The sequence below is a fragment of the Chiloscyllium punctatum genome, chromosome 36, assembly GCF_047496795.1.
Source record: "Chiloscyllium punctatum isolate Juve2018m chromosome 36, sChiPun1.3, whole genome shotgun sequence".
NCBI lineage: Eukaryota > Metazoa > Chordata > Chondrichthyes > Orectolobiformes > Hemiscylliidae > Chiloscyllium > Chiloscyllium punctatum.
The window spans coordinates 27,162,945-27,187,614 of record NC_092774.1 but is presented as its reverse complement, the minus strand read 5'-3'; the positions used below and the strand labels follow the sequence as shown (position 1 = coordinate 27,187,614).

The following is a 24,670-nucleotide window of genomic DNA, read 5'->3' as shown; positions in this document are numbered from 1 at the left end:
TCCAAATTAGGAGCTGAAGTAAGCCATTCGGCTCATGAAGCTGCTCCACTCCAAGAAGATAATGGCTGATTACTTTGTGTTATACATTGCACATTCGCATCCATCCCGATATCCTTAGATTCTTCTTAGGCAAAGGAATTACTCTACTTCTGCCGTAGAAATATTCAATGGTCCTGGCTTCACTATCTTCTGTCGCAAAGTATTCCGAAGCTGCACAACCTTCCAAAATATTTCCCTCCTTCTTTGTCACAAATGATTGCGTTTTTTGAAGAAGTAACAGAGGATTGATGAGGGCAGAGCAGTAGATGTGATCTATATGGACTTCAGTAAGGCGTTCGACAAGGTTCCCCATGGGAGATTGATTAGCAAGGTTAGATCTCACGGAATACAGGGAGAACTAGCCACTTGGATACAGAACTGGCTCAAAGGTAGAAGACAGAGAGTGGTGGTGGAGGGTTGTGTTCCAGACTGGAGGCTGTGACCAGTGGAATGCCACAAGGTTTGGTGCTGGGCCCTCTACTTTTTGTCATCTACCAAAATGATTTTGATGTGAGCATAAGAGGTACAGTTAGTAAGTTTGCAGATGACACCAAGATTGGAGGGGTAGTGGACCTCAGAGAGTTAACCTCAGATTACAACAGGATCTTGACCAGATGGGCCAATGGGCTGAGAAGTGGCAAATGGAGTTTAATTCCGATAAATGCGAGGTGCTGCATTTTGGGAAAGCCAATCTTAGCAGGACTTATGCACTTATTGGTAAGGTCCTCGGGAGTGTTGCTGAACAAAGAGACCTTGGAGTGCAGGTTCATAACTCCTTGAAAATGGAGTTGCAGGTAGATGGGATAGTGGAGAAGGCATTTGGTATGCTTTCCTTTATTGGTCAGAGTATTGAGTACAGGAGTTGAGAGGACATGTTGCGGCGTATTGGACATTGGTTAGCCCACTGTTGGAATATTGCGTGCAATTCTGGTCTCCTTCCTGTTGGAAAGATGTTGTGAAACTTGAAAGGGTTCAGAAACTATTTACAAGTATGTTGCCAGGGGTTGGAGGATATGAGCTGCTGGAGCATCGGAGGTTAAGGGTGACCTGATAGAGGTTTACAAAATTATGAGGGCATGGATAGGATAAATAGGCAAAGTCTTTTCCCTGGTGTTGGAGAGTCCTGAACTAGAGGACATAGGTTTAGGGTGAGAGGGGAAAGATATAAAAGAGACCTTAAAGGTAACTTTCACACACAGATTGGTATGTGTATGGAATGTGCTGCCAGAGGAGTGGTGGAGGCTGGCACAATTGCAGCATTTAAGAGGAATTTGGATGGGTATATGAATAGGAAGGGTGTGGAGGGATATGGGCCAGGTACTGGCAGGTGGGACTGGATTGGGTTGGGATATCTGGTCAGCATGGACGGGTTGGACCGAAGGGTCTGTTTCTGTGTTGTACATCTCTAAGACTCTATAAATGGGTGATCTAATTGTTCGTTCACAACAGGAAGTAAACATCCTTCAACATCCATCTTTTGAAGACCATTCAGGCTCAAAGAAACTTCAATCGAATCACCCCTTGCTATTCCAAACTCTGGTTGAAATTCAGACCTGTCTGTCTAATGATTTTCCATTAGACAGTCTGTTCATTGTGGGTGTCAATCTAGTTTACCTTCTGTGAATTGCCTTTAATGCATTTTCATTCTTCCTTCGGTAAGGATATCAAAACTGAGTACCGTGTTCAAGATGTAGTCCCACCATTGCTCTGTAACTGAGGCATAATCGCCTTACATTTCTGTCATTGGCCTTTCTAATCACTTGCTGTGCTTGCATTCTAACTTGTGACTTATTTGCAAGGCCCCCGGATCCCTCTGCATCTCAGAATTATGCAGTTGTTCTCCAAGTAGGTAACAAATTGCATTTTACCATATTGTACACCACTTGCAAGAGTTTTGCTTATTTATTTAACCAATCTATCAATCTGCACAATTGACATGTCATCCCCACAATGTACATCTCCATCTATCTTTGTGTTGCCTGCAAATGTAACCACATACCTTTGATCCCCTCCTGTAAGTCATCTATATAATTGTAGAAAGTTGAGGAGCCAGCAGAGATGCCTGTTGGAACCCCACCATACGTTGTCATATACAACCAATTTGACATAAGAACCATTTTTGCATATTCTGTTTTCTGCCAGTCAGTTGATGTTCTATAACTATACTTTACACCATGAGCTCCTCTGTGCAATATGCTTTTCATGAAAACATGTCAAACACCTTTAGGATATTCAAGTTCAGTATATCCACAGGCTTCAATTTACATACTCTTTGAAAGAATTCCTTGAGGACAGCATGGTGGCACAGTGGCTCCCTCTCATGGCCAGAGACACCTATTTGATTTCAGCCTTGAGTCGACGATCTGGAGTTTGCATGTTCTGTCTATGTCTTTGTGAGTTTCCACTGGGGACTCCACAGTCCAAAGATGTGTAGGTTGGGTGGATTAGCCATGCTGGATTGTGTAATGTCCTTGGATGTCCAAGCTAGGTGAGTTAGCCATGCTCAATGCAGGGTTACGGGAGTAGGGTGGCAGTCTGGATCTGGGTGGGATGCACTTGAGGGTTGGTGCAGGACTTGATCGGCCAAATGGTCTCTTTCCACATAGACCCAAGGGACCACATCTTTCCCTTCGAGAACAGAAATATTAAATATGTTACTCTCCAGTCTGAGGAAAACTTGCCTGAATCTAATAAATCTTGGAAAATTAACATTAATGCAAATATGAACTCATTAGCCACCTTTTAAAATTCTATGATGAAATCCACCTGAACCCAGAGATTTGCCAGCCCATAGCACCATCAGTTCGCTCAATAGCATTTATCTAATGATTCTCATTTCACCAAACTCCTCTGTTTGTTCAACCTATGGGGTTAAAGGCAGGATTCTTGACCATGTGGTGGAACAGAGGGATCTTGGAGTCCAAGTCCATAGATCGCTCAAAGTTGCCACCCAGGTTGATAAGCTTGTTACGAAGGTGTACAGTGTGTTGGCTTTCATTAGCAGGGAGTTTGAGCTTAAGAGCTGCAAGGTTATCCTGCAGCTGTATGGAGTACTGGTTAGATCACACTTGGAATATTGTGTTCACTTTTAGTCTCCTAATTTTAGGAAAGATGCGTTGGGAAAATGCCAGAGGAAACATCACAGAAGCGCTTCACAGGAGGCTGCCAATCACTGAGGATGTCACCTAGACAGGGGACGAAATGTCTGCAACACAAATTCCCAGCTCGGCGAACAGAACCACAACAGGAAGCTGTGTAAGCTAAGAGAGGGTACAGAGAAGATTTACCTCGATGCTGCCTGGAATGGAGGGCATGGCTTAGGTTGGGGGAGCTAGGGCCTTTCTCATTGGAGCGAAGAAGGATGAGAGGTGACTTTATAGAGGTGTACTATATGTTGAGAGGCATAGATAGAACGAATAGCTAGAGACTTTTTCCCCAGGTCAGAAATGATAGGACATAATTTTAAAGTAATTGGAAGAAGGTTTAGGGGAGATGTCAGAGGTAGGTTTTTTACTCTGAATGGTGAGTGCATGGAATGCACTTCCAGGGTTGGAATGAGAGTCAGATACATTTAAGGACATTTAAGCGACTGCTGAACAAGCACATGGATGGCAGTAAATTGAGGGGTGTGCAGGCTAGTCTCATCTTCAAGTTGGATAAAAGGCTGATACAACATTGAGGGCTGAAGGGTCTGAACTGTGCTCTATTGTTCTACGTTCTCGCTCCAGAACGATGCAGCAGCAGTATTGGAAGAACAATATTGCGTCAAACCCCTTGACCCTTCCAGAGATGGGCACTGTCGATGGAAACTCTGTTAAATTCTGCCAGCAATCAGGTGATAGCCGGGTGGGGGGAGGGTGGCAGCCGTGAGACTGAACTTGCTGACTTGAGGGTTTTTAGTTTTGGTTGCTACGTGCAATGAAGTGTGAATCATTGTTTCAGCAGTTGGTTCTGTGTGTTGTTTCTGAGTCAGTGGCCAAATTAAGGTGATTCACCCACAACCAGAGCAAGAGGCTGGGATTAATATTGACTCCACTGCATTCAGTATGACATCACGTCAATACTGTTAGAAAGGGAAAGCTGACACCAACTCCCACCCCACCAGAGATCTCAAACCAAAACACCCAAAGAGAAGCGCATCATCCTATAATCTGTAAAATTAATGTGAAAAGTGGTGTAACCTGCTCTAATGTTTAAAAATAAATCCCTGACACTTTAAAATCAACAAAAATCCATTTATTTATCTAACAGTAACGGTGAACAGATGAACTAAACTATTAACAAACCAAATAAATCTCTTCTAACTACTGACTGTTTCAGAATAAAACAAGGTTCTCGTGATATGCTGATCCAATAAATATAATTCCCTCTTGTAACAAGAAATAGAATTTAGTCTCTCAGATTACAGCCAGGTTACGTGTCTCTTGGAATACTCTGTGCCACCTTCTGTTGAATCTTCTGTCAGGAATGCCCTTCTCAGATTTTTTTTAAATGATGCATTCTCTAATACAGAGATGACTGACATCCAATTTTCCCCTCTCAATAGAACTGAGGACTTTTGGCTCTCGTGAGGGGGAGTTAGAGATTTGGGCGTTCAGTCGATTGTACCCTGAAGGTGGCAACACAGGTCAGTGGAGTGGTCACAAAGGTTTCATTTGGCGGTGTGTAAATAAATTGTTTTCCTGGAAGCCAAGTGATTTGACCAGCTACATCACTCCTGGATACCTCTGCCTAAAACAACAAAAAAACGTTAGGGTCTGGGCTACCTTCCCAGAATGTTTTGAGGGGATCTGGCCTGGTCCATAACACTGAACACCTGCAAATTGTGTCTCCAGGAAGGATGTAGTGAAACTTGAAAGGGTTCAGAAAAGATTTAAATGGATGGTTCGGAGGTTGGAGGGTTTGAGTTACAGGGAGAGATTGAATAAGTTGCAGGTATTTTTCCCTGGAACATCGGAGGCTGAGGAGTGACCTGGTAGATATTTATAAAATTATGAGGGGCACAGATAGGGTAAATAGTCAAAATCTTTTCCCCAGGATGGGGAATCCAAAACTGGAGGTTTAGGATGAGGGGGAAAAGATTTAAAAGGGACCTGAGGGGAGACCTTTTCACGGAGAGAGTGGTGTATGTATGGAATGAGCTGCCAGAGGAAGTGGTGGAGGCTGGTACAATTTCAACATTTAAAAGGCATCTGGATTGGAACATGAATAGGAAGAGTTTAGAGGGATACGGACTAGTTCTGGCAAATGGGATGAGATTAATTTGGGATATGCAGTCAGCATAGACGAGTTGGACTGAAGGGTCTGTTTCCCTGCTGTGCATTTCTTTTGACTCGAAGTCTCCAAAAGATACCACATTGCTTCAACCGAACTCTGAAACCCAACGTTACTGACAGATTCTTTGTGTGTGAACCCGAGAGGCCGTAGAGATGGTCGTAGAGATGTACAGCACTGAAACAGACCCTTCGGTATAACTCGTCCAGAATGACCAGACATCCAACATTTAATCTACTCCCATTTGTCAGCATTTAGCTCATATACCCATCCAGATGCTTTTTAAATGTTGTCATTGTACCAGCCTCCACAACTTCCCCTGGCAGCTCATTCTGTACATGCACCACCCTCTGTGTGAAAACTTGTCCCTTGAGGTCCCATGCTAAGTTGCCTGTAGTGTTAGGGTGGGTTACTCTTCGGAGGGTCAGTGAGGACTTGTTGGGCCGAAGGGCCTGTACTAACGCTGTAGGGAATCTAATCAAAAGGCACCTGGATGGGTGTATGAACAGGAAGAGTTTCGAGGGGTGCTGGCAAATGGGACTAGATTAATTGAGGATATCTGGTCAGCATGAATGGGTTGGACCAAAGGGTCGGTTTCCAGCACTTGGCCTATATCCCTCTCAACCATTCCTATTCATGTCCCCATCCAGATGCTATTTAAAGGCTGTCATTGTACCAGCCTCCACCACTTCTTCTGGCAGCTCATTCCATCCATGCGTCACCCCCTGCATGAAAAGGGTGCCCTTTCGGTCCCATTTAAATCTTTCCCCTCTCACCATAAACCCTCTGGCTCTAGACTGCCCAACCTCCAGGGAAATGACCTTGTTATTTACCCTATGCATACTCCTCATGATTTTATAAACCCCTATAAGGTCACCCCTCAACCTCTGACACTTCAGGGAAAACAGCCCCAATCTATTCAACCTCTCCCTGTAGCCCAAACTCTCGGCAACATCCTGGTAAATCATTTCTGGTGGAGAAGTCAATGATTTGGGTTAATACCTGAAACACTGACTTCACTGCTGGTGCTGCCTGGCTTGCTGTGTTCTCCCAGCCTCCTGCTTGTCTACTTTGGATTCCAGGATCTGCAGCTTGTTTTTGTCTCTAACGAATGGCAGAGCAGACTCGATGGGCTGAATGGCCTAACTTCTGCTCCATTGGTCTCACAGGCTTTGGTTTGTGCAGATTGTTTCAGTGGGAACGTGCAGTCCTGGGCTCAATGAGCAGTAGCACCCAATGGATCAAAGTTCATAGAATCACAGAATCCCTACAGTGTGGACACAGGTCCTTCAGCCCAACAAGTTCAAACTGACCCTCTGAAGAGTCACCCACCCAGACCCATTTCCCTACCCTATTACTCGACATTTCCCCTGACTAATGCACCACACCTACACATCCCTGTACACTGGGACAATTTAACTTCACCAATCCACCCTACCTGCACACCTTTGGGCTGTGGGAGGAAACCGGAACACCCAGAGAAAACCCACGCAGGCACAGAAGGAGAATGTGCAAACTCCACACAGATAGTTGCCCCAACAGTGGAATCAAAGCCGGGTCCCTGGCACTGTGAGGCAATGCTACTCACCACTGAGCCACTGTGGGAGTGGGTACAGTCCAGCAGAAAACAAAACAAGCACCAACTCTCCCACTGTCAGACTGGGCAGGAGGTTCAGTCCTGGGGGTGACCCACAGCAGCCTCACCGGCAGAATCCGATTGTTGGGAACGCTGGTGCCCCCGCTGGTGCCTCTGCAAGTTGCAGGCCTGGGTGAAGGCCTTCCCGCACTCAGGGCAGCTGAAGGGCCTCTCCCCAGTGTGGACTCGCTGGTGCTTCAGTAAGTCAGAGGAATTGCTGAAGGCCTTTCCGCACTCAGGACAAGCGAATGGCCTCTCCCCGGTGTGGACCCGCCGGTGGATCAGCACGTGGGAGAAATTGCTGAAGGCCTTCCCACACTCGGGGCAACTGAAGGGCCTGTCCCTGGTATGGACCCACCGGTGGGTCAGCAGGTTGGAGGCATGGGTGAAGGCCTTCCCACACTCAGGGCAGCTGAAAGGCCTCTCCCCTGTGTGGACCCGCTGGTGGGTCAGCAGGGCGGAGGAATCGCTGAACCCCTTCCCGCACACTGGGCAAGTGAATGGCCTCTTCCCTGTGTGGACACTCTGGTGCCTCAGCAGGGAAAAGGCCTGGGTGAAGGCCTTCCCACACTTAGGGCAGCTGAAGGGCTTCTCCCCTGTGTGGACCCGCCGGTGGGTCAGCAAGGCGGAGGAACTGCTGAACCCCTTCCCACACTCTGGGCAGGCGAATGGCCTCTCCCCGGTGTGGACCCGCTGGTGCTTCAGTAGGTCAGAGGAATTGCTGAAAGCCTTCCTGCACTCAGGGCAGCTGAAGGGCCTCTCCCCTGTGTGGACCCGTCGGTGCCTCAGCAGGGTGGAGGAACTGCTGAACCCCTTCCCGCACTCAGGGCAGGAGAATGGCCTGACCCCAGTGTGACTGCGCTGATGAGCCTCCAGGACAGACGGGACATGGAAGGCTTTCCCACAGTCGCCACACTTCCAAGGTTTCTCCAATGAGCGGGATTCCTCTGGTTTCTCCATGGCTGAAGCTTCAGCGGCACACAAACACGTGTACAGTCCCTCCCTGCCGTGAATTCCTCTTTCCAGGCTGGATAACTGTTTTCGGTTCCACACTCAGTACGCTGTAACAGTAGGGTCTCTCATTCAGTCCCATTGATGCTGAAAACGTACTGAAGCAGGGACCAAAAGACTTTGCTCCTTCTCACAGAATCTTAGTCAAAACTCGTTCCAGTCCCAATGGACTGAATGACTGTCAAACATTGACTTGAAATTGAGGACAGCAGACGCTGGAGAGTCAGAGTCAAAAAGTGCGGAAAAGCACACCAGGTCAGGCAGCATCTGAGGAGCAGGAGAGTCGGCGTTTTGGGCATAAGCCCTTCATCTGTTGATTTTTAAACTTCAGTTTTCAGATCAAATACTCTGTAAAAAGAGACTATAAAAGTCATCATTGTCACTGAGAAGGTCTATAGCCTTAAAACTTGTCTTTAAACATTTAGACTAAATGTAATGATGAATTATAGAACACACTTATTACACCAGAAAATAGACAGACAGCAAGGCTCAGAAAAGGGGGGCATCTTAAAGAATGTAAAAGATAGGGACACCTGGGCTTACCAAGTGATAACAGGATGCTGTAAGACAATTAAGAAGGTTTGCCTTAGCATCGGTGAATCTGTTTGAACAGGACACCAAGTGATAACATTCACAGCCGTTCCCTTGTGAAATTAATGACAGTGTTTGGTTCTGACCCTGAAACGAAACTCGGTACTATCAAAAACTTTGTAATTAACACTCAGTTGCTGTCAATTATAATGGATTCATATGCCCCTTGCAAGAAGGGCAGTCACAGAGAAAATAAATCTTTGCTGTTACAAAACCCTGACTTGAGAGTTCAAAAGGACACTAGAGATAGACACCATTTTAGTGCTGAGGCTGTTGAATCCAGTAGAAAATTAACTCTTAGTGCTTAGCTGGTATGGATCGAATTTAATTGCATTTTGAGAAGCCAATTCTGGTTATGAAATGCAAATTCTATAAAAGGAAATACTGATAAAGCTTTAAATTACTTGCTGTTTTTACGGACTGCCCCACTGTCAATTCTAACTAATTAGATCTTATGTCTTATTTGAATTTGAATCACAAACTTGAAAAGTAGGCATGTTTCATTCGAAGACAAATGAATCAGTTTGAGTGCAACCTTACGGTAACATCTCTGCCTCAGGTACAGAATGGTTTAGTGCTTAAAAAGCAGGAGTCTGCTCCTAGCTTAGAAATTATTCAAGGTCGAATATTGAAGAGATTCTTGCACAATGTGTCGGGAAGCCATTTTATGATTGAACGTTTGCCCTCCTTACTAAGAAGCTGTTTTATAAAAGAAATGTATCTGACAATGTGAGCTGTGCAAGGTTATCTTGTGAACTCTCCAATTAGCTGAGACTGGTACCTCTTTATGAGAGGAGTTTATCTCACTAGCAGGCGCCTAACTCAGCTGTTTATCCCACCTGACGAATGGCTTAGGGCCTGTCGGAGTGATGAGTCAAGCTTCACAGACCTGTCAATTCGCTTTTCTTCCTTATGAATTATTGTCTTTCACTATTATCTGTCTAATTAAGAACATGCAATTTCTTTTTCAAAATATTGTACAAAGGAAGCCACTTTGTATCAATACATTGGGGTAGCCTGCTGGGCAATTGAACAGCTGGTAACCTACTCTCCTAGATTATTAGAACCAAGTTAGTTTACCTTATAGGAATCAATGTTATGTTGGCACAGTGATGCTTTCAGTGAATAAAGAGGATAACTAAAATTATACTAAACTGTCCAAAACAGGTTTTTATTCCAGACTTCCAAACAGTACGATTTCCAGGACGAACCAAGAGGGAGGCTTTACAGGTCTGAGTCCACAAGGGATTCCCTGGGTGGTCTTAAATCTCCACTTTAACATCAGTCCAGGGTAGAAATTCAGAACAAGCAATTCTTTTTCTGCAGAACAATCTTTTCTTTTGTTATTCCACAAAATTGAAAGCACCATCCCAATGTCTCTCCCCCTATCCATTCTCACTCCACTCTAATTTTCCTGAAGGATGCTAATTCAGGATCTTACAGTGCCAAAAAAGTTAAAAAAAAACATCGCTTTTGAATAACTCTACCTGAAAGTTAACATCTTTCACGACATTGGGATACTGCTCAGTGTGAGCAGATCTGATTTTGGGAAGCAAAGAAAAACTGTAAGTTCAGGATAAAACTGCAATACAGCGTCTTTAGAAACATCCAGACACGGGGTCAAGGCATTGACACCAACACCAGTGAGAAACTAAACATACAGACGTGGCAAACCATCTGTCTTTAGTCTTTTAGAATGGGTTGTAGGTATCATTAATATGTAAATCTCAGAACTTCTTACAAATCACCTTCTCGAGATAACATAAGTTTTGTAACAAAAGGTGACACCTCAGCTCAGACAATGCATTAAAGGTATGAGGTCACAGTCAGTCTGTATCCCAATGTTGAATCTGACAAGTTCTGTTTCCAAAGTGAAGTTTACAAAATATTATATGCATGCACTGACTGCATTGACTGCCAGCAGATTGCGCATTTTTTGAATAAAATCAAATGTTTGGATCAGAAATTGGCTAGCTGAAAGAAGACAGAGGGTGGTCGTTGATGGGAAATATTCATCCTGGAGTTCAGTTACTAGTAAGGTACAAGGATCTGTTTTGGGTCCACTGCTCTTTGTCATTTTATTAATGACCTGGATGAGGGCATAGAAGGTGGGTTTGTAAATTCGCGGATGACACTAAAGTCGGTAGAGTTGTGGATACTGACTAAGGATGTTGTCAGTTACAGAGGGACGTAGATAAGCTGCAGGGCTGGGCTGAGAGGTGGAAAATGGAGTTTAATGCAGAAAAGTGTGAGGTGATTCACTTTGGAAAGAGCAACAGGAATGCAGAGTACTGGGCTAATGGTAAGACTCTTGGTAGTATAGATGAGCAGAGAGATCTTGGTGTCCAAGTACGTAGATCCTTGAAAGTTACCCAGGTTGATAGGGCTGTTAAGAAGGCATACGGTGTGTTAGCTTTTGTTGGTAGAGGGATTGAGTTTCAGAACCATGAGATCATGCTGCAGCTGTACAAAACTCTGGTGCGGCCAGATTTGGAGTATTGCGTACAGTTCTGGTCACCGCATTATAGAAAGGATGTGGAAGCTTTGGGAAAGGTTCAGAGGAGAGTTACTAGGATGTTACCTGGTATGGAGGGAAGGTCTTAGGAGGAAAGGCTGAGGGGCTTGCGGCTGTTTTGGTTAGAGAGAAGAAGATTGTAAGATGACTTAACTGAGACATAAGATAATCAGAGAGTTAGATTGATTGGACAGTGAATGCCTTTTTCCTTGGATGGCAATGGCTAGCACGAGGGGATATAATTTTAAATTGAGGGGTGATAGATATAGGACAGATGGTCAGAGGTAGTTTCTTTAGTCAGAGTAGTAGAGGTGTGGAACGTACTGCCTGCAATAGTAGTAGACTCGCCAACGTCAAGGGCATTTAAATGGTCATTGGATAGGCATATGGACGAGAATGGAATAGTGTCGGTTAGATGAGCTTCAGATTGGTTCCACAGGTCGGTGCAACATTGAGGGCCGAAGGGTCTGCACTGCGCTGTAATGTTCTATGTATCCATAAATATAATTCTGCAAATACAAATTCACCCTGTACACTTATATGCATGTGTGCGTGCATGAGAGAAAGCAAATGTCTATGTCTATGCTGTTTATCTCTGTCTGTTTGATAACAAATGCTTTATTTCTGTAAATGTTGTTATAAATCAGAGTTGGGTACTAATAGTTAGATGTAAGGGAGAGAGAATTCCTCAAGTTGGGTACCATAAGAATCCTGGGAGACCTTTATTTCTGGCTTACTTCCCAATGAACAAACATTAAACACACTCACCTATTTATTTCTAATTTTGTTTCATTTTTCTTGTTTATTCCCCACTACGATGAGTCTCTCTGTCTGGATGGTTGACAGGCTGGAGCAATGTGGGTTGGGCCTAGAGTGACTGAATGTTTTATTGTTCTGGAAGGTGGAAAAGGGGGTCAAAGCTTCAGCAAAAACCCAGCAGAGCTGAGGAGATACGACACCTTACTCTGTGGGAACAGGAAGATCAAAGAGGACAGAGAAATCAGGACCTGAAATCCGAGCTGACACCAGACTACCCTGTGATCAGTGCTTTGATTAACAATGCCAACCATCTACCTTTACCGAGCTTCCCATTAAACTTCTCTGTAAGGAGTCTCAGATTATAATTATTCTCTTCAATGTGTGCAGCCAATTCATTCACTTTTGTTACAATGCAGCACACATTCAGCTTTTACTTTTATTTTTTGTGATCTTTTGAATCCAGCTTTGATTGCTGGTACTTTTATCCTCCTTGTCCCTTTTTATCGTTCTCTAACATTCATTTTCCACATCACCACACTGCTCACTGGCCTTGATTTGGATTAGCCATGCTAAATTGCCCATTGTGCCCAGGGATGTGCAGGTTAGGTGGGTTAGCCAAGGGAAATGCACAGTTATAGTTTCACAGTAATAGAAGCAGGAGTAGGCCATTTGGCCCATCCAGCCTGCTCTGCCATTCATTAAGATCATCATCTCAGCTCCTCCTATCTACATTGTCCCAACTACCCTTTAATTCCTGATAATGCAATAACCCAGCAAACTATATACTGAATATATTTAATAAAGCTGCTGCTACTGCTTCCTTGGGCAGAGAATTCCATAGATTCACCACATTCCAGGGAAAGCAATTCTTCCTCATCTCTGTCCTAAATCTACTCTCCCTAATCTTGAAGCCATGTCCCCTAGTCCTAGTCTAATTCACCAGCAGAAATGACAGGACAGGATAGGTGGGGTGGGGGTGGGTCTGGGTGGCATGGTCTTCAGAGGGATCAGCGTTACCTTTATGAGCTGAATGGCCTGATTCCACACCTTGGGCTTCAATGATTTACCAAGGTTGTGCGCGCTCCGGATGACAGCTCCCAGAACCTCTCACTTTCTGCAAATCGAAAGACAAGTCCCACCCTGCCCTCTCGTATGTGTGTTCTGTAACTGCTTAATCATTTCGAGTGAATCCAGCCCACACCTCCCACTGCTGCCTGTAACCTTTACAATGCTGATGAAACAATGAAATACCTGCAGTACTGAAAATCGTAAGGCTTCTAACGATACCAGTTACTGATTCACTGCACCTTCTGATGGACAGTGTTGGAAATACAATGTTGAAGGCTGAATGAAATGAGCAGTTTAAAACAAAAACCCACCTAACCCTTCGCTAGGTTCTCCACTCAGCACACTCTACTAACTGCCAGTAAACCTGAAAGCACTTCATCCCCACAGTGCAATGAATTCCCACTTTCCACCAGAATTCCAGATGTGCTCCCTCACTCAGTTGCTGTCTCACAAATGAAAGATTTCATTGTAACTTCTGCTCCCAGTCAGGGCAAAACATCTTTGAAAACTACTCTGGAAGTCTAGTCTTCACAACCACACTTCTACTTTTACTGAAGGCCATTAGAGTCATACAGCACAGAAACAGACCCTTCGGCCCAATCAATGGTACCGACCAGATATCCTAAATTAATCCAGTCTCATTTGCCAGCATTTGGCCCATATCCCTCAAAACCCTTCCTATTCAAGTACCCATCCAGATGCCTTTTAATATGTTGTAATTGTACCAGCCTCCATCTCTTCCTTTGGTAGCTCATTCCACAGAGACATCACCATCTTTGTGAGGAAGTTTCCCCTCAGGTTATTTTTAAATCTTCCCCCTCTCATCTCAAACCTATGCCCTATACTTTTGGACTTACATACCCTTGGGAAATGATCTTGGCTATGCATCCTATCCATGTCCCTTATGAACTTCTATAACGTCACCCCTCAGCCTCCAACACTCCAGGGAAAATAGACCCAGTCTCTTCAGCCTTTCCCTGGAGCTCAAACCTTCCAACTCTGGCAACAGCCTTGTAAATTCCTTCTGAACTCTTTCAAGTATCACAACATCTTTCCTGCAGCAGGGAGATCAGAAATATGTGTGGTATTCCAAAACATGGTCTAACTCAATTTACTGACCAATGGAGGAAAGCATATCAAACAGCTCCTTCATTATCTGATCTACATGCTACTCCACTTTCAAGGAACTATGAACCTGCTCTCCAAGGTCTTTTTGTTCTGCTTCACTGCCCAGGACCTTAGAATTGGGTGTATAAATCCTGCCCTGATTTGCCTTACCAAAACGCAAAATCTCATACTCATCTAAATTAAACCCCATCTGCCACTCCTTGGCCCATCAGCCTATCTCATCAATTCTAATTTATATCAAACCTTCTTTCCTCTTTCATTCACAGAAAGCTGAAAATCTCCATCCCTCAGACTCTACCCCACTCTCACTTTGCTGAACCTAATTCCTCTGTACCTCATCCTGAAGGGTCTGGTCCATGCTGATTAACAGGCCCACACTCGGGGGTGGGGGTGGGGGGGGGGTCTAACTGAAACAGACAGAGTACTGAACAGCCAGGACAGAGTGGACATTGACAAGATGTCTCCATTGGTAGGAGAAACTAGAACTTCAGGGCACAGCCTTCGAGTAAGGGGAAGACTTTTCAGAATGGAGATAAGAAGAAATGTCTTCAGCCAGAGAGTGCTGAATCTATAAAATTCATTGCCACAGGAGGCCAGGTCACCGAGTATATTTAAGACTGAGATAGATATCTTCTTGAGTATCAAGGGAATCGAAGGTAATGGGGAGAAAGCAGGGGAATGAGGTTGAGAAATTTATCAGCCATGATTGAATGGCGGAGCAGACTCGATGCGTTGAATGGCGTAATTTCTGTTCTCATGTCTTATGGTCTCACACAGTGTGACAGAATTGGGAGCAGGGGTAGACCATTTGGTTTTTCGAGCCTGCACCAGCACTGAACAGATCATAACTGGATAGGAATATACTTACATCTGGGTGGATAGGTTGAGATGTTTTTTCACTGGAGTGTCGGAGGTTGAGAGGTGACTTTATAGAGGATTATAAGATTGTGAGGGGTATAGATGAGGTGACCAGCAGGTGTCCTTTCCCGAGGGTGGGGGTTTCAAGATGAGGGAGCAAATTTTGAAGGGGAGAGGAGAAAGATTTTAAAATGACATGAGGGGAATCGTTTTTTTAGGAAAGTGGTTAGTGTGTGGAATCAATGTTCAGAGGAAGTGGTGGATGTAGGTACAGTAACAATGTTTAAAAGACATTTTGATAAGTACATGAAAAGGAAAGGTTCGGAGGGATATGGGCCAATCACTGGCAAATGGACCAGTTTAATTTGAGAACATAGCATGGACTAGTTGGACTGAAGGGTCTGTTTCTGTGCTGTAGGATCCTGTAGCTGTTCTCTACTGGGGTCTGAAAACCATTTTCTTGGAGATCCAAGATGGCGGTGGTCTGAGTGGTCTGCTGTGTTGGGCTCTGTGCTATATCCTATGGCAATGTGGACATTTACCCCCCACCCCCTCGTTAACCATCCTTAGGAGAAAAAAATACTCCTATAAACTTAGTGAACATCTGGAGCTGCTAAAATTGTGGTTTGACAGCTTTAAGACCAGGATGAAAGCAAATGAAGGAAAGGGGCCAAAAGGAGTGCAGCAGGCAGGGCACTCACCTACTACATCGGGGGTGCCTGGCGCCATTGCTCAAACTCCCAGGGCAGTCCCCTTGGATTTAATGGGGCAGCAGCAGTTACTCTCGGAGTTTGGCAAATTCCGAGATAAGATTGAAGCAGCAGTGGAACCACTATCTGCCACGCTGGAAAAGCATGGTCAGGAAATTCAAATGTTGGCCCAAAGAGTAAAGGCAGCAGAGGAGAGGACCGTGGCGGAGGTCTCAGGAGGAAGGATCCAAACGCTGGAAGACCAGGTTCGGGTCCTTCAGGAGCAAGTGGACGCCCTGGAAAACTAAAGTAGGAGAAAAAGCTTACAGCTCGTGGGTCTTCTGGAACGTGAGGAAGGCGAAGACCTCATTGGAATCCAGGAGAAGTGGTTCCTGATGTTCTTAGGGCTGGAGTTGGAGTCGGGCCTGTTGAGTTTGGAGCGGGCCCACCGGATTGCAATGTACAGGTCAGGACCAGACCCACGCCCCCGCATGGTCCTTGTGCGACTCCTGCATTATAAAGAAAAACAGTTAATGATTGAAACAGCAAGAAGACTGGGAAGAGATCCACAGGCTTTGTGCATTAAAGGCTCAAGAATAATATCTTTTCAGGACTTCTCAGGAGCCAGAATTAAGAAGAGAAAGGGCTTTTGATGAAGTTAAGAGAAAATTAAGGGATCTGAACATTCACTGTTCCTTGAGGTCCCTGGCCGTGTTACATTTTGCTCATGGGGGGGCGGTATATCATTTTGATTCAGCAGAAAAGGTGAAGGACTTTGTGAATTCTCTGAATTCAAGAACTCAGGTTGGGATGGGGCCATCGATACAGACAATGGTGCAGTTCTTTCTGTCCCATCTTTTCTTTTCTCTCTCTCCATTTTTTTCGTGGTTATCGGCTTCTCCATACTGCCTTGATGTAAAACCGGAATTATTTAGTATATCGGTCAGTTGTGCATTATGCGAGGACTTTTGTTTTAACTGCTGTCCTTTTGGTTTTGGTTTGGGGGTGGCGATACCTGTGGTTAAGATATATGGAGAAGGGGTGTGTGTGTGGCGGGGGCGGGGGGGGAATGGGCATCCATTTTTAACTCTCAGAATGTAAATAACGTGTTTTTTGTTCATCTGTGAATTGCCTGGGGTTAGGGCACAGCCTCGGTTGGAAGGATCCAGGATGTTTGCTGTGGGCAAGGTGAGGTAGGGTGGTGGGGGAGTTATGATAGAGCTAAAGGAGAAGAATGCCCTAAGAGTAGAGGACTGGCTATACTGATAAGAAGGAACCTCCCTTTTCAGGTAATTGAGAAAATTAAGGACGAAATTGGACAGTTCATCATTCTTAAAGATCAACTACATGGATAAGAGTATGGCGTCCTGAATGTGTATTCCCCACCCCCCCCCCCCAATGTGCACCCTCTTACATTTCTAACTGATGGAGTTGCTAAAATGATGAGTCTTGGGGGTGCACAGCACTATCATAGGAGGGGATTTTAATCTCCTCATAGATCCTGAAGTAGACAGGGTGACAAGGGGCCTCGCATGTATGATTGCACGATCTAAGCAGTAGGAGGACATGATTAGTTTGATTAGTTTCCCTACAGTGTGGAAACAGGCCCTTCGGCCCAACAAGTTCACACTGACCCTCCGAAGAGTAATCCATCCAGACCCATTTCCCTCTGACTAATGCACCTAACACCATGGGCAATTTAGCATGTCCAATTCACCTTACCTGTACATCATTGGACTGTGTGAGGAAACCAGAGCACCCGGAGGAAACCCACGCAGACACGGGAAGAATGTGCAAACTCCACATATACTCATCCAAGGCCGGAATCGGACCTTGGTCCCTGGTGCTGTGAGGCAGCAGAGCTAACCACTGAGCCACCGTGCTGCCCCAGTGTGAGGAGTTGGGGTTAGTGGATGTGTGGAGACATCGCCACCTGAATGGAAGGGACTTTACTTTCTGTTCCAACCAACACAAGTGTCACACACGAGTTGACTGCTTTTTTATGTCATCAGATATTTTGGATAAAACACTGGCTTGTAAAATTGGGCAGATAGCTGTCTCAGACCACGTGCCAGTGTATTTAGATTGTAAAATCAAGGGTGGTGGAATGGATGCACGGCACTGGCGCACAGACCCATTCCTGTTAAGGAATGGCAAATTCGTTGAGTACATCAGAAGAAAGTTCAGGGTCTTCTGGGATATCAACTCAAGTAAGGCCAGTAATCCGGCAATACTGTGGGAGGCCACTAAGGCATATTTATGAGGCCTAGTTATTTCATATTAAACAAATAGAAGGAAGCCGAGGGAGGAGCAACAATAGATGCTGAGGAAGTATATTATATTAGGACTTCACTGGTCAAGCTGCAGCTCTCAGGGTTGCTCTCGACTCATTGCACACACAGGTGCCAAAAAACGGTCTCCTTTGCCAAACAAAGACTGTTTGAATTTGGACAACCTGCCCCTCCCTAGTATAAAGGCGGAACGGGTTTCCCTATTGAATGCACCAATGATGATACAGGAGGTGCAGGAAACAATAAAGCATCTCCAGATAGCAATGCACCGGGGTCAGATGGGTTCCCAAGTGAATTCCATAAGGAATTCATAAATGCCATCTCTGAGGATGTATAGCTATTCAGACACATAGGTTTGTCTTCCGCCCTCTCTTATGGAGGCTAATATCTCCTTCATTTTAAAGAAGGAGAAAGAGCCCGAAGAATATGCTTCATACAGACCCATTTCACTGTTGAATGTAGATTTTAAAATCCTACCCAAGTTGCCGGCCCTGAGGTTGGAAAAGATGTTGCCCTGTATTATGAAAGATGATCAGATGGGTTTTAACGGCTGTAGCTCCTCCAATAATATCAGGAGGGTACTGAACATAGTGCAGGTATGCCACAAAGATTGATCCTGGGTTCGGTGGTTTCCATAGATGCAGACAAGGCATTTGACCGGATGGAATGACTGTACTTGTTTGGGGTCCCTGAGCATTTTGCTAGACGGGTAGTGGTGTTGTATAATGATCCTAAGGCAGCAGTCATCACAAACGGCACTAAGTTTGATAACTTTCATATGGGGAGAGGGAGTCAACAGGGATGTCCTCTTTCACTACTGCTATTTATCTTGGCAATTGTGCCATTAGCTGAGGCGATCAGGAGGGATCCTGAAATAGTGGGGCCAGAGGTGGGAATGGGGAGCATAAGATTACCCAATATGTTGATGACGTCCTTTTGTTCTTGGCCAATCTGGAGGAGTCAGTTTCTCGATTTGATTCAAACAATTAATTTATTTGGCTGTTTTTCGGGCTACAGGATCAACTTTACAAAATCGGAAGCCATGCCGGTGGGGGGATTAGTGGAGGTGCCTGATCTGAAGGATGGAATGCAGTTCCTGTTTAGATGGTTGTCAAAAGGATTTTTGTATTTGAGAATTTTTATTAATCCTGCCTTCCACCAGCTGTATAAAGCTAACTATGTACAATTACTCGAGAGGATAAAGCAGGATTTGCAGCAGTGGAAGGGTTACCGTTATGATGGTTACGCCGAATAGCCCTGAATAAAATGAATGTTCTTCCTTGCCTGTTGTAACCCTTGAGAATGCTCCCATTGTTGCTACCCAGATGAGTATTACGGAGGCTCAATGGTTGGCTCGGTTCTTTTATTTGGTGTCGCAGGCGCACCCTAATTAAGTTTACCAAATTGCAGCTCTCGCAGGGTGAGGGAGTGGGGTGAACCTTCTGGACTTGGAGACATCAAATATGCACTTTGTTCCCCTATCTGGGTGGCGGGGCATGGGGGTGATTCGGGGTCAATTTGGCTTGATGTTGAAGCCTCGCAGTTACGTTGTCTCCTAATTATTTATGAATAAGATGAAATCCATGACCGAGCAGTATAAGAGTCCAATCATTTTAAATACAGTGAAAACCTGGAGGATAATGAGGCAAGATGAGGGCAATTGGCTTAAGACCTCACCGTTTACCCCATTGGTGGGAGCCCAAGGATTTAAACCTGGGGCAATGGACTCCGGCTTTAGGTCATGGGAGAATAAGGGAATCTCCTGTCTGGGAGATTTATTCAAGGGGGAGGTCTTGATGTCATTTAGCCAGCTAAGTCAGAAATATGGATTGTACCTATTCCGGTACTTTCAGATAAGGGTTATATACAGAAAAAGATGATGGTCCCTGCTCAGCTTTACAGGTCAGAAGTGGAGAAAAGAGTACTCGAGTGTGCTGGTGTTCTTTCAGTCAGTACTTTGTATTATTTACAAAAGGGGTGTGCCTTAGGGGACGTGGAGGGAACCTGTAGGACGTGGAATCAGGAACTCCGAGAGGATACTTCATTGGAAGTATCGAAAAGAAATATGGGAAAATGTGAGCAAAATTTCAATACGTAACAAAGCACAGGCCTTGAAATTGAAGATTTTACACAGGGCTCATATGGCGCCAGAAAGGCTAGCTAGGTTCAAGAGAGGAGTATCACCAGGTTGTCCCAAATGTAAAATTATTATAGGCACTCTCACACACTGCTATTGGTCATGTTTTAAGGTCCAGACTTACTGGAGTGCTATAGTAAGGGAGCCGAAGGACATCCTCGGGATTGAAGTTAAAGTGGATCTGGCATTTCTTCTTCTGGGGTTAGCAAATTTGCCCTCTCCTGGGGAAACATAGGAAGAGACTATGTAACATTCTTACCCACTATACAAGGAAGAACATTTTAATTAAATAGACAGCGGAAAAAACCCCAGGTCTTACTGGGTGGCGTCGGCTAGTGATGGAGCATCTCCCCCAAGACTACCACATGAATATGGTGCACCACTGAACAGGGCGGTTTTATAAGACATGGAAACCTTTCTAAATTATATGGATGCAGACTTATCAGCAATATTGATTAGGGCCGTGGTATGCCATGGGAATCAGTTTGGGCACCAGTGGGGCCCTGGGAAGGGAGGCTGGGGGGAAAAGAATATGGGTACAATAACTGGAGCTCCCAGGGATGGGAGCCTCAGTGGAGGTGTAATGAGTTAAATAGAATAAAATAATGTGATGTAATTTAATTTGAATTCAGTTTAATTTATTTTTAAAATTTGATTGAAGTTTAGTTTAAGCTAAGCAGGTAAAGTTGTTCTGGTAGAATAGTAGTTAGTTCATTATTAATAGTATCATGATATGACATTATTGTACTGCCTCTATCTTTCTGTATTTTGGTATTGTTCTTTTTTGTCTATAGATGTTTTGTAAAAGATTTGAAAATGTTTCTAATAAAATATTTTAAAAAACATTTCCTTGCCTTCCCCCATAACTAATTTTAACATTCAAAAGTCAGATAAACTCAGCTTTGAATATATTCAATGACCCCCTAACTGCACGAAGACATCCCCACTTCTGAACTCAATTCCTCTTGCTAATACACCACTTGCCTTGCTCATTGCTTGCTGCACTTGTCTGACAACTGGCATTGACTGGGATAGAAAGCCTGAGTAGAAGGTAGCTGAGGCACCTTTGTACGTCCACACATCATTCCTGATGAATGGTTTTTGCCCAAAACATTGACTGCCCTGCACCACGGATGCTGCCTGATCTGTTGTGCTTTTCCAGCGCCACATATTTCGACTCTGATCTCTAGCGTCTGCAGTTCTCACTTGTCCCACATCCCAATATATCACCATTTAAACAATGCATCTCCTTTCTATTTTTATTTTACAGGAAAGACTATAACTTCACACTGTGTAACTGCATTTGCCATGTGTTTGCCAATTAAGACACAGACCTGAACCAACTTTGCTGCAAGTCAAGAACTGAACTCCAGAATGAAAAAATAAAATGGAAAAGGGGGTGAGAAAAGAGTGTGTTGTACTCACAGATGTTGGACAGAGGAAAATTGCAGTCTGAGGTGAAGCTCAATCTTCATTCAGAGAGAGAAGAACAGCAACTACAGCTTCACAAATTCATGGTCTAACGTCCGCATTCAGAGAATAGGGGCGTTCTCAATGGCAGGAAGACCACACTCCTTCCGGTCTTCTGGCGCTTTCTATTGGTCCATCAAAAGAATGTCGCGTCCTGTCTCCGCTGTCAGGTAGGAGCATGCGCACTACTTTGCTGACACCAGCGTACATGCGCAGTGTTTGCTGACACCGAGAAGCATGCGTAGTCTGTCCTGTGGAGGTGTTGGTGTAACCGACAAATTTTCAGTCTCAATGCTAATAGGAGAGAAAGAAAGACTGGTGCCACAAATTTGTTTTCCTGAGACTCAACATTTTATTGTTTTTGAATTTTGTCTGGCTGCTCAATTTTGTCTGTCTTTTCCCCAGGTTAGAGGAAGTCCAAAACTAGAGGGGCATCGGCTGAGAGTGAGAGCGGAAAGGTTTAAAAGGGACAGATGGGATAAATTTTCACGCAGAGCATAGTACGTGTATGGAATGAGCTGCCAGAGGCCGTGTGTCAAGGCTGGTACATTTACAACATGTGAAAGGCTTCTGGATGGGTTCTGGAAAGGCCTGTATATGAATAGGAAGGGTTGAGAGAGATGAGCCAAATACTGGCATACAGACCACTAGATTTATTTCAGATATGTGGTCGGCATGGACCAAAAGGTTTGTTTCTGTGCTCTGCAATTCTATGACTCTATTTCTACATATTCTGAACCAATTTCACAAGACTAGGAATAGGTCATTCCTCCCTCACAGCCTGTTCTCAACTGTGGCTTAACTGCAAGTTTCAGAAAGATGTCTGCAGTTTTTTTTAAAGCAATTGAATATGCTTTCAGACGTTATTGATGTTTCTAAATACAATATTTTAGCTATTCTCAATGTTTTACAAATCAGCCGTTTCGCTGGTTCAGTGGTTAGCGCTGTTGCCTCACACTGCAAGGAACCGGATTCGATCCCACCATCTGGCGACTGTTGGTGTGGGATTTGCACATTCCTTTGCCCTCCTTTCAGTGCTCCAGGTTCCGCCCATGGTCGCAAAGATGGGCAGGTTAGGGTGGATTGGCCGTGCTAAATTGCCCCACAGTGTGCAGAGATGTGTTATGGGGTGGGATGCTTTTCGGAGGGTCAGTGTGGACTCGATGGGCCGAATGGCCTGCTCCCACACTGTAGGGATTCTATAATTACAAGAGTTGTCAAACCAGCAATTTTAATTGGTGAAGTATAAGACCAGGAGCCAATCTTTAATCAGTTTTCCATTCATTCACAGAGTGAAATTTTAGAATTGTATCACTCTGAGCTCTACTCCCACCTCAATGTCAATAAATGTCTTTTTATCTGTCCTCAAACAATCAATCTGTCCCTCCTTAACCTTGATTTTTTTTAAAGTTAGCATATTTCTTCCTTTAGATAAACCTTATCAATCAAAACACAAAACAATGTTTCAAACCTAATTAAAGATTTTTTACGTTCTATACAAATCTTCTGGGATCCCCAGTAATCACCCCATATCAGCTGTTATCTTCATCAAATAATCTGACAATTATTGACTGCTATCAACCTCTTCCGTCCCAGGAAATTTCCTTTCTCTGCAAAGTTTGGTTCATGTTGGCAAGTTCAATTTATAATGTTTTACATTCTCAGTGTCTGTTTAACGTTCAGTGGGAAAACTGTTTTCAGTCTCACAGTTATACAGTATTCCTCCAAAATGTTTCTGAGGAATGCACTCCTCCCACAAAAGCTGGTGGTTCCACACTTAAAATGCTATTAACGGCTTGCTTGGTTGTCTTTGCTGTTTCCCCTCTAACTGTTCAAAATGTCTGGTTTTATACCCGAAAACATCAGATCATTTCATTGGTTTGGTGTCATTCCAAACTGTAAAATTCAAGTTCGATAGGAATTTGGTATCAGGGGCATACTTTAAACTGATTGGCAGAATTGGAATTTGTTTTTGTTCCATGGCAACACAACTCCAGCTATTTGTTTCAACCAAACGTTACATTTTTAAATCGTTCAGCACACTTTGTGCTTTCAGTCAGTCCTTGCTCGTTTCCTCTATGTCAAAAGGTACACTACACACCTACACCTTCATTACACCATCCAAATGTTTTTTTAAATGTTGTAACTATACCTGCGTCTATCACTTCTGGAAGTTCGTTCACTCACAAACTAACATCTGTGTAAAAACGTTATCCCTCAGGTTCCTTTTAAAATCTCTCTCCTCTCACCTTAAAAAAAGTCCCCTAGTTTTTAATTCTCCTTCACTAAGGAACAGACATTTGCTAATCACTTTACCTACAACCTTCATGATTTTGTAAATTTCTACAAGGTCACCCTCAACCTCCTACGCTCCAGTGAAAAAGGTCCAAGCCCCTCCTTATAACCTGAACCCTTCAGTCCTGGCAACATCCTGGGAAAGCTTTTCCCATCCCTCTCCAATAGTATTCTTCCTATAACAGGGTGACCAGGACTGTACTCAGTACACTAAAAGTGGCCTCATCAACATCCTGTACAACCTCAACATGACGTCCCAACTCCAACACTCAATGGTGTGAAAAATTAAAGCAAGTGTGCTAAACACCACCTTAACTACCCTGTCTACCGGTGATGAAACTTTCAAAGACCTATGTACCTGAAACTTCCCCTCCACCCCCCCCCAAAAAAAACAGGTCTCTCTGTTCTACAACAAGACCCAGGGCCCTACCATTTACTGTACAAGTCTTGCCCTTGTTTGTTTTACCAAAATGCCACCCCTCGCTTTTATCCACACGGTCTCTCTCAGGTACACACACAAATACAGCCTTTCACAGGCTTACACTCCATCACACTTACCCTTTACCAAGTTAAAAATCACACAACACCAGGTTATAGTCCAACAGGTTTTATTGGAAGCATTAGCGTTCGGAGCACCGCTCCTTTATCAGGTGGTTGTGGAGGACACAATTATAAGACGCAGAATTTAGAACAAAAGTTTACAGTGTGATGAAGCTGAAATTATACATTGAAAAATACCTTGATTGTTTGTTGACTCTTTCATTTGTTCGAATACCATGATAGTTTCACTTTTCTCATATGTAAATCTCAAAACTTATTAAAATTTACATAAGTTACATTTTCAGGTTAACTGTAACAATTGATGTTAGCTAACATCAATTGTTACAGTTAACCTGAGAACATTTAAGA

General features: G+C 44.1%; 2 protein-coding genes across 5 annotated transcripts in view; both read right to left on the bottom strand.

The window, feature by feature from the left end:
• The window catches only part of LOC140460300 (uncharacterized), a 749,266-nt gene that overhangs the window by 628,129 nt on the left and 96,467 nt on the right, over window positions 1-24,670 (bottom strand). The window lies entirely within an intron of this gene.
• Window positions 1,923-21,544, bottom strand: LOC140460291 (uncharacterized). Of its 4 annotated transcripts, none has more exons than XR_011953963.1 (4): window positions 21,422-21,534; window positions 20,121-20,217; window positions 15,896-16,077; window positions 1,923-2,667 (listed from the first exon to the last, which is right to left on the bottom strand). XR_011953963.1 is itself a non-coding variant. In XM_072554737.1 (4 exons), exon 4 carries the CDS (start codon window positions 7,907-7,909, stop codon window positions 6,986-6,988), a length of 924 nt encoding a protein of 307 aa, XP_072410838.1. In that variant the 5' UTR covers window positions 7,910-8,321; window positions 15,896-16,077; window positions 20,121-20,217; window positions 21,422-21,534; the 3' UTR covers window positions 1,923-6,985. The 4 variants fall into 4 exon arrangements, 3 of the variants coding, with proteins under 3 accessions (XP_072410838.1, XP_072410837.1, XP_072410839.1); XM_072554737.1 differs by having other exon boundaries at window positions 1,923-8,321; XM_072554736.1 differs by having other exon boundaries at window positions 1,923-8,308.

Coding starts and splice junctions, on each gene's coding strand:
- LOC140460291 (XM_072554738.1), bottom strand. CDS start 7,909: ATGGAGAAACCAGAGGAATCCCGCTCATTGGAGAAACCTTGGAAGTGT.